Source organism: Neodiprion fabricii, chromosome 2 (assembly GCF_021155785.1).
Source record: "Neodiprion fabricii isolate iyNeoFabr1 chromosome 2, iyNeoFabr1.1, whole genome shotgun sequence".
NCBI classification, from domain to species: Eukaryota; Metazoa; Arthropoda; class Insecta; order Hymenoptera; family Diprionidae; genus Neodiprion; species Neodiprion fabricii.
Window position 1 is genome coordinate 6,012,919 of NC_060240.1, and position 13,712 is coordinate 6,026,630.

Here is a 13,712-nt window from a genome sequence, read left to right on the forward strand (position 1 = left end):
AGTTCGATGACTCGGTTTTGAAAACCTTTCTCTCCTCAGTTTGAAATTGAGATATTCTGTACGTAAAAAGGGTCGACAGAAAATTCGAAAATTTGAAACGAATCGATTTTTTGTTTGTTTGTGGTTTTTTTTTTCTTTTAGTCAATGAATCTGCGAGGAAATTTTTTGCACGTAGCATAAAAAATGGTGAAATTTAGACACGGGTATTGTGAAAAACATTGCAAATAGCTTGAATGTATTTGACAAAAGATTTCTTCATCTGCACTTTTAAAGGATTGGTTGCGGTAACGTGCAAAATATAACTCTGAGGCTAAAATGTCTAAAGAGTTTTTTGCACATTATCGGATTCGCTAAGATGAGCGAACGTTTTTAAAATTTCAGACGAGAAAATGTCAAGGGTCGTGGAGGAAAAAAAAAAAAAAAAAAAAAAAAAAATGAATCAAATCGATTGAAAACTTTAATTAAATTCAGGATAATGTACTCACAGGTGACAACGACGAGGCATGTCCTCATAACGTATTCCCAAAATAGCCTGTGGGAATTCTTTTCAAGAACGGGACCCAGGTAATCGCTCCACGTGATGTCGACGGCAACGTAACACTGAAGAGCGTGCGTCACGTATATGGCAAGGGCCAAAAGTACCTGGGCAACTTTGGCGGGTGTTTCGTCGGGAAGATTGAGGGTGATGCTGCCCTTGATGAGGTCTGCGTATCGGATGTAACCGAAGAATCCCATCCCCAGATAGAGGAATATCACGGTGATCATTCCCACATTTAAAACACCGCAGGGACTCCCGAACGATTTTGGCGTCTTCATTTCGTTCTCCAGGGGAAGAATCTATTTTTTTTTTTTTTTTTTTTTTTTGCAAGAGAGATTAGTTGGATTAGATTAGTTAATTTATCACGTCCGTGACAATGCTGGACAAGTACAAGAAAGCTACAGAGAATTCTCAGGACTACTGACAAACTAACTAACAAAAGAAATGAAAAAACATAAGGAAAAAGAAAAAAAGAGAAAGAGAGAGAGAGAGGGAAAGAAAATAGTACAATTGTTTTTTATCAATCGTTGGAGAGCGTTTTTGTTTTCTCTTATATGCGATTTCAGTATCAATTTTTGACAACTCTGATTTTATCCAATTACTGTTATCGATTGAAAAATAATTCTTACCACACCGATCGCTTCGAGGGCGAATAAAACCGTGCCGAAAAATAGGGGAAAGTTTTGAACGTCTCCAACCGGTGCTCGACCCTCAAAATCCAAAGGTTCCCTGAACAGGTAGTAGAGGATTATACCGAAGCTGGCGAAGGTTATGCCGTTTGCAACGGTCGAGAATGGCACCAGGTACTTCAGATTTCTAACCCAGTTTATCAGGATCAGCGGCAGCAGCAGCATCAGCATGTACCACCTCGTGTCGATTTCCATAACGTGACCCTCCAAAGCCTGTAAATATTTCACGTTGAAATTTACAATTACAAGCTTACAATTATCCCGATGAACTAATAAATACACCAATGACAGTTGGACGTAACGATATTTTTCCGTCGAATTCTGCTGAGTTAGCGAACAGATGCAACATGGCGTCGCATCGAGTAATCAGCTGATCGTTTTAGTTTAATTCTACAAACGCAAAGACACGGACAAATTTTTTGCAAGCTATCGAGTTTTCATTTTGTTACGTTGATTCGACGTCGAGTGAAAAATACGATGCGAAACGACCGTTGTAATTATATACGACGAGGTTGAAAATTTTCGTCACCAGGTGGCGCGGATTCCCCAACTTCAGGTGGAAAAATGTACGACTCTGAACTGTAGAAGACTTATATTCGCATTGGTCGTAGCCTAATTAATAGCCACATGTATCTTGTTATTGAATAAAGTAATATTCAAGTAATTTACCGTTTGCGGTGATTGTTGTTTTTTTTTTTTTTTTTTTGTCTTTCCGCCGTGCCAAATTTATAGAGCGTCCTTGACCGACAAATAATACGAACGAGCGACTAGCCGAAAACGAGTAATGGTGTAAAAATTTCCTGATATAAAAGATAAAAAAGCCCGAAGGAATAAATTATTTGGCGTATTGCCAAATTTATAGAGCTGCTTTAGAATCTGACTAATTTTATTCGCGTAAATAAACTTGCATCCGTATAAAGTGTGATGTAGAGAGGAAACCGTAGGTGTAATATACATAATTAGGTATACTCACAGATTTAATATTCTCAGCGATGAAAACCACGTAGACGCAGCAGCATCCCAGCTGATATATCAACAAAAATACGTTGATTACGTGCCTATCGTAGAAAACAAGAATAAATATAATCAGGGTAACGATTTTTTTTTTTTTTTTTTAATTTTTGTTAGTTTTTTTCTCCATTTTTATTCCAATTCGTGGTTTCAAATCGTCATTATTATCATCCAAACAGTGTATCAGACGTGAGGAAATTCCGTGTACGCTTTTAGAACAATGCTTAGCAATGTGGCTTTGTTTTACAACGCCAAGATGAATATCTCGAGTATAATTCGGTCGAATCGTAAAACTGTAAACTCTTCTAATAACGACGTCCAAAGGATAGATAAAAAACAAAAAAAAAAAAAAAAGAAGAAGAAGAAATGGAATCTCGACGAAAAATTCGTCGAAAACTTGACTCCATCGAATCGTTGAAACGGATGGAAACGTTATCACATATGTATCATATACAAAAGATACATTTTATAAACGATGTTCCCAAAGCTTCGCTAAGCCGTTATATACTTAAGGTACTTTACAGAGGCGAAATATAATACGCAGTTACATACGACGTGTCGTTCGAGAGTATTTAAGCATAATGCAAACATCGTCAAGCAAATATTATGACAACAGTCGTTTCCTGCACTGGATCTCCGAGAGAAAAATGAAAGAGGAATATTTTTTGTTCCTCGATATCTCGTACATAGTATATAATTGCTACGTATGACGGAGATTGAACGACATTTTTTCTCGCGTAATAATACGTATGATACACAATGAAAAGACACGCGTGCGTCTCTATGGGTAATAAAAATTTGCACGTCCCAAGCGGCGTTTGTTACGTATACAGAATACGTCGACGTTTATTTTAAACCCTCTGCGAATCGAAATAGTCGCTTCGAATCTCGCCTATTTCGCATTTATCTGCCACCAAAGAGGCGTCGACTATTTTTTAACTCCACGTAGGTAGGTGTATAAAAAAAAATTGACTGCATCGAAGGATGAAATTTTTGAAATTTTTATCGTTCTACAAGAACTCGAACTGCGACTTTCAAATCAATTTCTAAAAGCACATTTCTCACTTTTTCTCTTACGACTGTTTATGGAGCATTTCATATGTACAATTTCGACCTGGGCCTAACCCTTGACCTCTCGATTTTTTATATGATTGTTCCCACTTTGCAAGGTACTCCGTTTTTGTTTTACATTTTTTTCATTAGATTTGAATTTTCTAAAATTTTTTCAAACGATTTTATTGCTTGGTTAAGCCTAAAAATCGGAAAAAATTCTGAAAAATCGTGTGTCAACAAAATTTGCAAGCCTAGACCCGGAGTGGTGAAATTCTTCCTTGTTATAGTTTTCAACCTTTTCCCGAAAAAAAAACGTTAAAAAAATTAGAAGCGGGAGTCATTTTGCCATGAATGGTTGCTGAAACATTTTCGTAACTCGCACCGGATTTTAAAAATTTTCCGGAACCATTTGACCGGTTACAATTTTGCCTATCGGCAAAATAAAGAAGAAAAACAATCTCAGGCGAAAGACCATTGCGATTGTTAGAAACTTTTTCAGATTTTTAAATTGTATCGATCGATGAAGTCGTTTCAAAAAAATTGTAAAAAATTCAAATCGAGTCGACAAAAAAATCTTTAAAAAAAAAAAAAAAAAACTTTGCGCCTTTCGAAATGAGAATAATCGTATAAAAAATCGCTGGCCTAATTCCGAGAGGTCAAAGGTCAGATCCAGGTCAAAACGTTACGTACGGACTTCCCTTTAAATACAAGCAAAGTTCAACTTTTTCCATGTTGAAAGCCACGTCGCGATTAATTGACTGTTTTGTCAAAAAAATAAAACCTGTTTTAGAAAATGTAAGCGTCGATAAAATCACTTCGATATCCGTACACTTCAGCTTTTTTTTTTTTTTTTTTGTAACTATTCAGGTGAAATCCGAAATTTATTAAACGCCTGTGTATCTTATAGTCGATAGAATGATTGTTAGTTTGTAATGATATCAGGGTGAAAGTGCTTACACGGAACTCCTGGAGAAGCACCTGAAGCAAGAGGGTCCCTCGCGAAAGGCGTTTTCGGCGGTGGTCGGATAAGTCAGAGAAGGAACTTTCTTGCGTCTACAAAGTTCGTACTCCGATTTCACCAGGAGATGAATGCAGTAGGTGCAAAGAAGACCGATGGCCAATGTTCCGACAAGTCCTACAGCGTAACCTGCATTTTTGAAGGCCATCGGCATCGCCAGGATTCCTGTACCAAGACTGCCTTTCAGAAGATGAAGAAGCGTCTCGCTGTTACTGCAATTTGTTATTAATTCAATGTGTAGTAGTAATGATTTGACATTCTTCCCTTCTTTCGTTTTCGGTTAATTTCGCTTTTTTTTTCAACTCGAACTGTGTCACGGACATTTATTAATAGATTTCTGCGCAACGATTCATTTCGTTGTCATTAAGGATGAATCGACTCCAACGTTTGATTGAAGATTTGTAAGAGTGAGAGAAAGATAAAAATTGTTTTAAAAATTAAAAGGTATAACACGACTCGTTCTATTTCCTCGTTCATCGGATTTCCAAAAATTGATGGTAAAAACATTTTAGTAATATTTTAGAAAATCCTGGGTAAAATGAAAAATTAATCGGTCCTGCTTCGTGCCGAGTTTTTACTTATTTTCAGCAGCCAAATGTGATGATAATAAAACGATTGGAATGTTTTCGCCCGATCCTAATCTCGCCGTAACATTTTAAATCAAAACAAGCCTCAATTACACGATGAGTTTGATCCTGAGTTTCGCGTTTCATTATCGCCAAAGCCGAGATATTAATTGAAGCTATGACATCATGTCTTAAGATCTCATTCGTTAAGCCAGTATTCTTTATTTCACAAAAATCAGTTAATCACGTTGTAAGAACAGCCAGCGAGTTCAACAATTTAGCAAATATTAAAAAAAAATTTTCAATCGTAATAAATTAAGCTGTATACATTGTCTCTTGATTTTTATTAATTCTGAATTACCAATTGTTCTTGACATATAAATTATAATATAATATAATTTTATTAAAAGGAAGAAGAATGCAACGAAGGAAACAAAAAAAAAAAAAAATTACGTAAACCAGAAAAAAGCTCTGTACACACTCGAAGTTGAGGAGAAAATTTATTCACTCGGTGTTTTTGGCACGCTACACCGTAATGTCCGTAAATAATTACAGAATACCACAGCAGACTGTAAAAATATAACTTCCATGGCAAGCAAGTATAGTATACATAACTATATACATGATAATGTATCCGAGCAACTGTTCGATGATAATAATAATAAGGAAAAAAAAAGAAAAAAAGAAAAAAAAATGCTGCTTTGCAGAAAAAGCAATTGAGACAAGTATTTGCATAGCTGTTCCAAAAGTACAACAATACAACCGACGATAATAATCGTATTGGCCGACGTGCAAGGTATTTTTCAATAATCGCCGCATTTATCGAACTGCCGCATCATTGGGAGAGAGAGAGAGAGAGAGAGAGAGAGAGAAGGAATTTCTAAACTCAAAAACAAAACTGACGTTGATATCCTTGAAAAGGTACTCGAGAAAAATTCTGAAAATTAATTTACTTCAATTGGTTTGTGGATGTTAATTGACAAATGCATTTTATCCGGCGTTGAATAACCCCGATGCAATGCGGCGTTACGATTTTGATTTTTTTTTCTTCCCTTCTCCCATGTCTTAATCTAAATTGAATAATTTCGCTTTAAAACACAACTTACGTAGTTGGGTGCTCAACTTCCCTGTGACAATAGGGATCATATTCTTCGGTTTCTGATCCCACCGACGCGTGTTTCTTCTTCTTGTCTTGAAGTTCGACGACGTATATCCCGCTGCTGATTTCGTTCCGGCCATTACTGTTTTGCAAAGTGAGAAACGTGTAATTAACGGTGGTCGGTTCCACATCAATATACATATATATCATATACATATATATATATATAATTTACACCGTAAAAGATATTCGAGTATCCTCAAGTGTTCAGGCTTCAAGGCTTGTGCTAATTTTATTCAACGTATGAGAAAAAAATTACACACAGTAATTTCGCTGAAAACTTGACACAAATGCCGGTGAACTCGAAATTTTTGAATATAAAAATTTTCGCAAGACTTGTGCGCTATTTTTGAAAATGGTAAAAAATTTATTTGCATCAATTCGCTTGGAGGAAAACAAATCTCAAGTTCTGAATTATAATTAACGTTAAAAATATATCGATAATTTCGTTATACACTGAGAGAAATTTTTAGTTCCGCTTACCGCTCAGTCCTCAATTATTTTCATTTTTTACCACAATCGAAAAATATAGTTCTAGGTAGAAAATGAAAATTAGATTTCTAGTATCCGTTACTATTCTTTCTCATTACGATCGCTGTTGCTATATTTTCGTGCAACTGTTGCGAAAATTTAACGCTTGTGCAAGAATAAATTGACGTTAAGCCTTGTTTAACTAAAAAAGTAGAGTAAACCTCAGAAACTGATTTTGCGTTGCAATAACCAAAAAAGGATCGACGATAGCGCAAAATTTTTACGCGCACCTCGTTTTTCGTAATTCCAGCAATATTCAAACAGTCTTTCTTAACGATACCTGATTTACTGAATTTTTCTAGTTACCGTAACAAATGAAATTTTTCTCAGTGTTGATTTTCGGAACTTTTTTCATACAGTCAACTTACCTCGTCGGGGTTTCTTTTCCTTTGGAATGCGTAATCTTCACCTTCATATCCGGCGGCGAATCTTTCCGAGTGTATACGGCATTCTGGGGGAATAAAATAAATAAATATACATTTAAATACGTCGCGTAAGCTGCAAGTGAAATAACTCAAAAGTCGAGTTGGGTTTAATTTAGAAAGTCAAAAGTGAACGAAATCAGCTGTGTAATATATTTTACATACAGAGAATACAGACACGTTGCGAGAATAAAAAAAATTAAAAATTGAAGAACTTCGTTTTCGAGATACACGAATGTCTCGAAAAATACCAAATCGAGATTTTGGAATGTCATAAATAGTTAAACATGCAAACACGCGATGCACCGCAATTCGTTTATAAATAATGTATTACACCTATTTGGAAGCTCTCGTTTTCTCCTCTCACCAAATTTCGAATGGCGATTATTTGTTAACGCCAACTTATTGAAACCCCGTAAAATCTGGTCAGTCACATATATATATATATATATATATACACACACACACATATGAATATGCAGATGAATGTTCGAACGTTTTCATTTCTCGATTATCATCCCAGATTGCGTTTGAAACGCGACAATCAACTTCTGCGCAACTATCTGCAGGCAATTAATTATTAAATCACTACCAGATTGCTGATTCTAGGGATACGCGTACAATCGTTAGACGTTTCGATTGATACACATTATTGGTTTAATCGCCTAAACGACGTCTAGCCTTCAAATCAATGATGTTACCAACAATTAAAGGCTTATACTTTATCTTTAATACGGTCTCACCTACACAAAAAACCGACGAAAGTTTACGCTAGTCACGAAATATTTGTCGCTACCTTAACAATCGAAACTTATCTTATCGTTAGCGGATGATAAAAAAAAAAAAAAAAGAAAAAAAAGGAAAAAACAAAAAACGTATCGTTCCATCTGGCTCTCGATGTACGATTTATAACCTGAACTGCTCTTTAACTCGATGTGAAAACGTGCGGTGATAGCTGATTTGACGTTCGTTAAACAAAATAAAAAAAAAAAATAAAAAAAAAAAAAAAGATCCGTCGATTTCGCCGACTTGCGACTCGCAACCTGTAACCGATTAAAACCGGCCTGATAATTAGCGATCGATACAAATTGCGCGAGACGACCGGGTTCGATGCAGTTACGATCGTATCCATAGTCGAGAATCCAGTTTGTATCCAGTTTAAAGTAAAAGGAGAAGATGAAAAAAAAAAAAATAATATACACACACAACACGACAAAAAACATTATCCAACCAAGGCTCGCTTACGCACGAGGCACGTGTGTGGTTTATTTACTGTAATTATTAACCTGTCGTTAAGAAGGCGGCAGGTAACTTGAAAATCGACCACGTGGTACGTCAGAGAGTTTGCGTTACGTGCACAACAAAATTTTTCCCACATTTTTTATTTTTTTTTTTTTTTTAGCACCGTATTACGTAACCGAAATAAAATAGAATAATTTTCGCGATCAAAGTTTGCAGTTGTTGCCAATCTTTGATTCGTTTGTAAAGATTTGTGCACAAATTTAACCGAAATTCGTGAATATTAAACACGTTATTGAATTCGTTTCGTATTTCGTAAGAAAATCTACAAAAAAAAAACAAAAAATTTATACATCAATTTTTGTTGAATCAAATTTTTTTTTCAACGAGCAGGATCTCACAGCTTCCGTTCCTTCGTTGAAAAATTAATTTTGTTGCTAAAAATTCGTATCCCTGATATCGTGTCGGGAATTCGTTTCAGATTCGTCAACGGTTTTCATATTTTTTTTATGTAAAATATCAATTACCTACCAAGTAAAGCGATACCGGAGCCTATATAAATAGATCAAAACAATTTCCACTCTAGGATTGAATCCTGATTTGTGAATTAGCAAGATTTAAAAAATATTCCGCGTCGCGTTAGACAATAAAAAAAAAAAAAAAAACTCGTCAAACGGTTCAAATTCCAGAGAATCGGCAGCAGCGGATGCAGCGTTGTGAGCATTACCTGCGGTGTAAAACGAAACGATTGCCCGTTGGATAAATGGGCCAACCGGTACCTGTGTTTGTGTGTGTGTGTGTGTGTGCGTGGAACAGTTTACGCGAATGAAACGCAACCGAGCTGAAAAAGGAGGAGAAATAAAAATAGTAGAAATAAATTGGAATAAAACTAAAAAAAAAAAAAAAATCGCACACACGCGGACCGAGAAGAGAGAGAGAGAGAGAGAGAGAGACACGAAACGCGTCAAGTCGTGAGACAGAGTGGAAATTTCCTACCCTCCAGGGCTCACTCTCGCTCGCCTTGATTCATGCATGTATTTATGTGCGTACAATGATCGGACAAGCGTAATGCGTTTCAACGTCTCTGCATTTGGTTTCACTAGGTGATCCATTAGTTACATACCTGCGGACAGATCGAACGCGACATAATCTAAGAATGACGATGTATAATCGATTTGTCGATTAAATCCATTATTTTTCAATCTCGGTTAGTCGAACGACTAGATTGTTTTTTTGTTTTTCAACTCCCATCAACGACTCGATGCAATGTCAGTTTGGACGGTTGATGTGTCGATCATTGTCATCTTCTCACTTACTGGGTGTAATAGCTATTTGATACGATAAGCGAAAGATGAATGGATTTTTTCGTTTGAAATTGTAAAATATATTCGATGAAATTGTAAATTTTAAAAAACACTCTTCTGCTATCAAGACTGCGTTATGAATTTACGAAATTTTGGTCTCATAAGCACGGTTTGAAAGAAAAAGTACTAAAACGATCGATCAATCGATTAATTTTTACCGACTCAATCCAGTAGCGTACGATTATTATTTCGGACTCGATCAAACGACGCGTCGATTATTTTCAGCTTACAATTATTGGCCGTAGAATTAATATATACGTATCTGTCATCATTTACGGCGTGATATGCGCATAACACATTATATCTGTTATATATCAATTATCAATTCGAATGGCGATCCTGATACATCGCATATTATGTCACGCGTATGAATAACGAATATGAATTCAAGATTTGTTCGCGTTCGAGGCGATATCGTATTAACGACGTGTAATACGACACGAAATAACGCGCGGCGCGTTAATCATCGCGAGATCAATCGTCTTGTAAGAGTATTCCTGTTTTTCTTTAAATCTAGCTTCTGTATCTCTTGAATACCGGTAAACACACCTTGACATACTGGAGTTTACGCTAGATTGATAGCGCCAGACTTCAGTTCCCGAGGAGACATCCTGTAAGTGGAACGACTCGGATAATAAGCCTAACCCTGACCATCTCAGGGAACTGACCCTGATCCTCTTTTTCATTCGTCTAAGTTCTGTCCCGACGTCCGCTTTCACATTTTTACGGATTCCTTTATTTATCGTCAAAGTAAACGTTGGACGTTTAATCATAACGAGGATTTTCAATTTCTGGTAAAATATCAATTTTCTTTTCTTTCACTCGTTCGACCGGCTTAGGGAAAATTTTAACCAACCGCAGCCTAACGGTACCGATAAATCCTAGGATTTTTTTAAACTTCAAACGGTTATTACAGAAAAAAAAAGAAAGAAAGAAAAACGATAACGCGATTAAACAACGAATTTTTCATTTCACAAATAGTCATTTTTTTCAAAATACTATTTATCAACGATTCGTCAATATCGATCGTTAAAATCGCTAAATTGACGCTCCCGAAATCGGTTAAATCAGTACAGTAGGAAGAAAATAGTGCAACACTTTCAATGATTGTCATCGATTTCAAATTTTCTTAAAATTTCAAAACTGAGCGTTATTCAAAGCTCGAAAAAAAATATACCCAAAATGTGAATAACAAATTTCAAAGAAGCGTGAATGCATTTCGAGAGCCTGCCAAATGATATAATAAAACAAAAAAAATTAGTTTATTACGAACCAAGTATATCCATGATGAAATAAACTGAATTGAAAAAGAGTTATAATAATAGTAATAAAATACATTTCTAACCATTTTTACAAATTTCGCCAGGCAACGTAATATATATATATATATATATATAATAATATACATACAACTTTTCGCCAACTTTGAGTGCGTTGACATTACGTGTATATATATATATATTTCTGTTTCGCCGCGAACCGCAAAAGAATTGGAAAGAAGCCAGAGCCGTTATAATTTTTCATCAGTGATTTCACGTCTGGCAATTCTTAAGGCATGAACGGTTATTGCATAATGTAAAAGTTGAAGGTTTTCCATGATCGCTGACGCCAAGTAATATGTATTTTCACGAAGGTGCTTCTTAAAGTTTCTCTCTCTCTTTCGCATTTTTTTTTTTTTTTTGTTTTTCCTTTTTCTCTTTTTTTGTCTTCCAGAGATCGAGACGCTATCTCTTTAGGTTCAATTATACACGAGTTATTAGCATTATCTTTATTCGCCGTCTATAATAGTATTTGCCAACCGTTAACAAGATACGCACATATTTAATATATATATATACATGTATATATATACAGGTATAATGGTTGCGGTGTTAAGTCACAAAAATAATAGGGACAGTGGAAAAATTCTCTTCTCGTTTCCTTTTCTGTTTGTTTTTTTTTTCTCTCTTTTTAGTTCTTATTTTTTATTAGTAACAAGAACCAAGCAACCGGAGTCGTTGTACGAAATTCCAACGTAATCAATCAAAACTGGTCGGTATAATGAATTATAAATATAAAGTTAAAATAAATATCAGACAAGTTTAACGATTTTTTTTTTTTCGCCAACCCCTGAGTAAATATTTTCCTAAGCTTTCTGAGAAATGAAATAGATTTTGTGCATTATTATTACAATTAACTGACTGATCAAACAATTTATCGTTGTATGAAAATTATCCAGTAAATTGTACGAAGTAAAAACTTCTCACTGCTCTGGTTAATCGACAAAACTGTATAAACTTTGTTATTATTTAAAAGTAACTAATGTTATTATTCGTGTACCGCGTACTTTGATTATACAGTTTCACCTTTTATACGTCGTTGAATTGTCGCAAACGTTGAGATAAACAATCGTCGCTAAATTGTAAGTAAAAAAGAAATTGTGTACAGTTTGTAATTATATCAACTCATTGATCAGATGCTCAGAGTGAAAATTAAAGAAAATTATTTCCTTATGTACGATAGAAAGAAACGTGATTTTATTCGACAAAAAGCAAAATTTCATTTCCGTTATTAAATGCCGACCGAACTACCCTCGTCAAAATGAAAAATCCAACCGATATTTCAACAGCGTTCGTAACTCAAGTACTTACTTAAAATTAGTAAATTGATGACATAACGCGATAAGCGAAGCGTTGTTTATATTCAGTTGCGAAATCAGAAGGTCAATGAATTATTCAGTTAATTTATACGTTTACGAATATGTCCTGCGTATATTATTTATTCATTCAATTTTTTTTCTCCTTTACCTTCTTCTTTTTACTACCGATCGCGTGGATAAGAACGTCGGTTTAGCAATCGTCGCGCAAAACGAGGACTGATATATAATCAATGTTCGCATAACGTCGCATTACACATTTTTACACGATGGATTAAATCAGTGTTTACTAAACTGTTATTACGCCGCTTACCAGACTGACTATAATTCGTTCTAATTCGTGCTAACTCAAAGTTTTTTTTTCTCACATAATCAGTGCAGATTCGTTTAGCATCATTCTTACGGAGCGTTAAGTGTAATAAAAATGACCGTCGCATGCACGCGCAATTCCCGCGTCAATTAGAAATCACGACGCAAATGGATATTATCATTGAATTATTGCAAAATTATTCGCCTACACAACCCAGAGGCAAATATATTACATATATATGGGGGATTCCAGGGGAAATCAACAAACTTCTGACCCTCGGTATTTTTCAATTTTTTCAAAAAATTTTCCTACAATTTTCCCAACTCTGAAACAGTGTTGTCAATTTTTTTTTTTTTTTTTAGATTTTTGGTTCAACTGCTCGATTACTTATAAATATTTAATCTGATTTTGAAAAGAACCTTTTTTAAAATTCTCAGACCACATTTCCTAGTCCAAATAATTTCAGACCGCGTCCATTATGGGCCAATTTTTTTCCACCTTTCAATGTTTTTGTTAAACTAAAGCATCGGTTAAACCGTCTGAAAATTACCCCAAAAAATTCTCAAAATTTTTATTTTTCACTTACAACGTTTCTAAACGGATTTCATTATGAAATTGATGAAACAAAGTTGAATTTGCAAAAAAAATAGACAAAGTCTATCCGCATTTTGTGGAAATTTTCAGACCGTTAAGCCAATGTTTCAATTGAACACCAAAAAAAAAAATTGAAAAAAATTGTTTTGAATAAAAGACTAATTGAGCAGTTGAATAAAAACTGTGAAAAAATTCAGGGTCCAACTTTAGAGTTGGAAGAATTGCGGAAATGTTTTTAAACAAAATCAGAAATGTCGAGGATCGAACGTCGGTCGGATTCGCATGGAATTCCCCATATGTAAATCCATTTGCCATATCGGGTGACGAATCGATCACCGTGGCCTAGAAATTGTTTATTCATGAAGCGCGCATAAACGATCAAAGTTGCGAAAATATTTCGCTAATGTTTAGCCTGGAATACGAGACACTCGCGAAATGTATTACAACGATTTTTAAGGATTCGTTCTAAACGTTGCGTAAATATTGAACGCGCAAGGCTTTCGGGCCGAAATCGTCTGCAGGCTTTGTAACACGTGACAGGCACGTGCGTTTCTTCAGCACTCGCGTGCGTTTAAAACTGACG

At 35.3% G+C, this 13,712-nt stretch overlaps 1 protein-coding gene across 2 annotated transcripts in view; it reads right to left on the reverse strand.

The window, feature by feature from the left end:
• LOC124176759 (proton-coupled amino acid transporter-like protein CG1139) overlaps positions 1-13,712 on the reverse strand; it is a 40,215-nt gene that overhangs the window by 3,813 nt on the left and 22,690 nt on the right. For both annotated transcript variants that reach the window (XM_046558417.1, XM_046558418.1), the window contains 6 exons: positions 6,934-7,016; positions 5,982-6,116; positions 4,249-4,521; positions 2,201-2,285; positions 1,168-1,440; positions 486-837 (listed from right to left, as the gene is read on the reverse strand). In XM_046558417.1, coding sequence (XP_046414373.1) covers positions 486-837; positions 1,168-1,440; positions 2,201-2,285; positions 4,249-4,521; positions 5,982-6,116; positions 6,934-7,016 — 1,201 coding nt within the window. The remainder of the gene's footprint in view (positions 1-485; positions 838-1,167; positions 1,441-2,200; positions 2,286-4,248; positions 4,522-5,981; positions 6,117-6,933; positions 7,017-13,712) is intronic.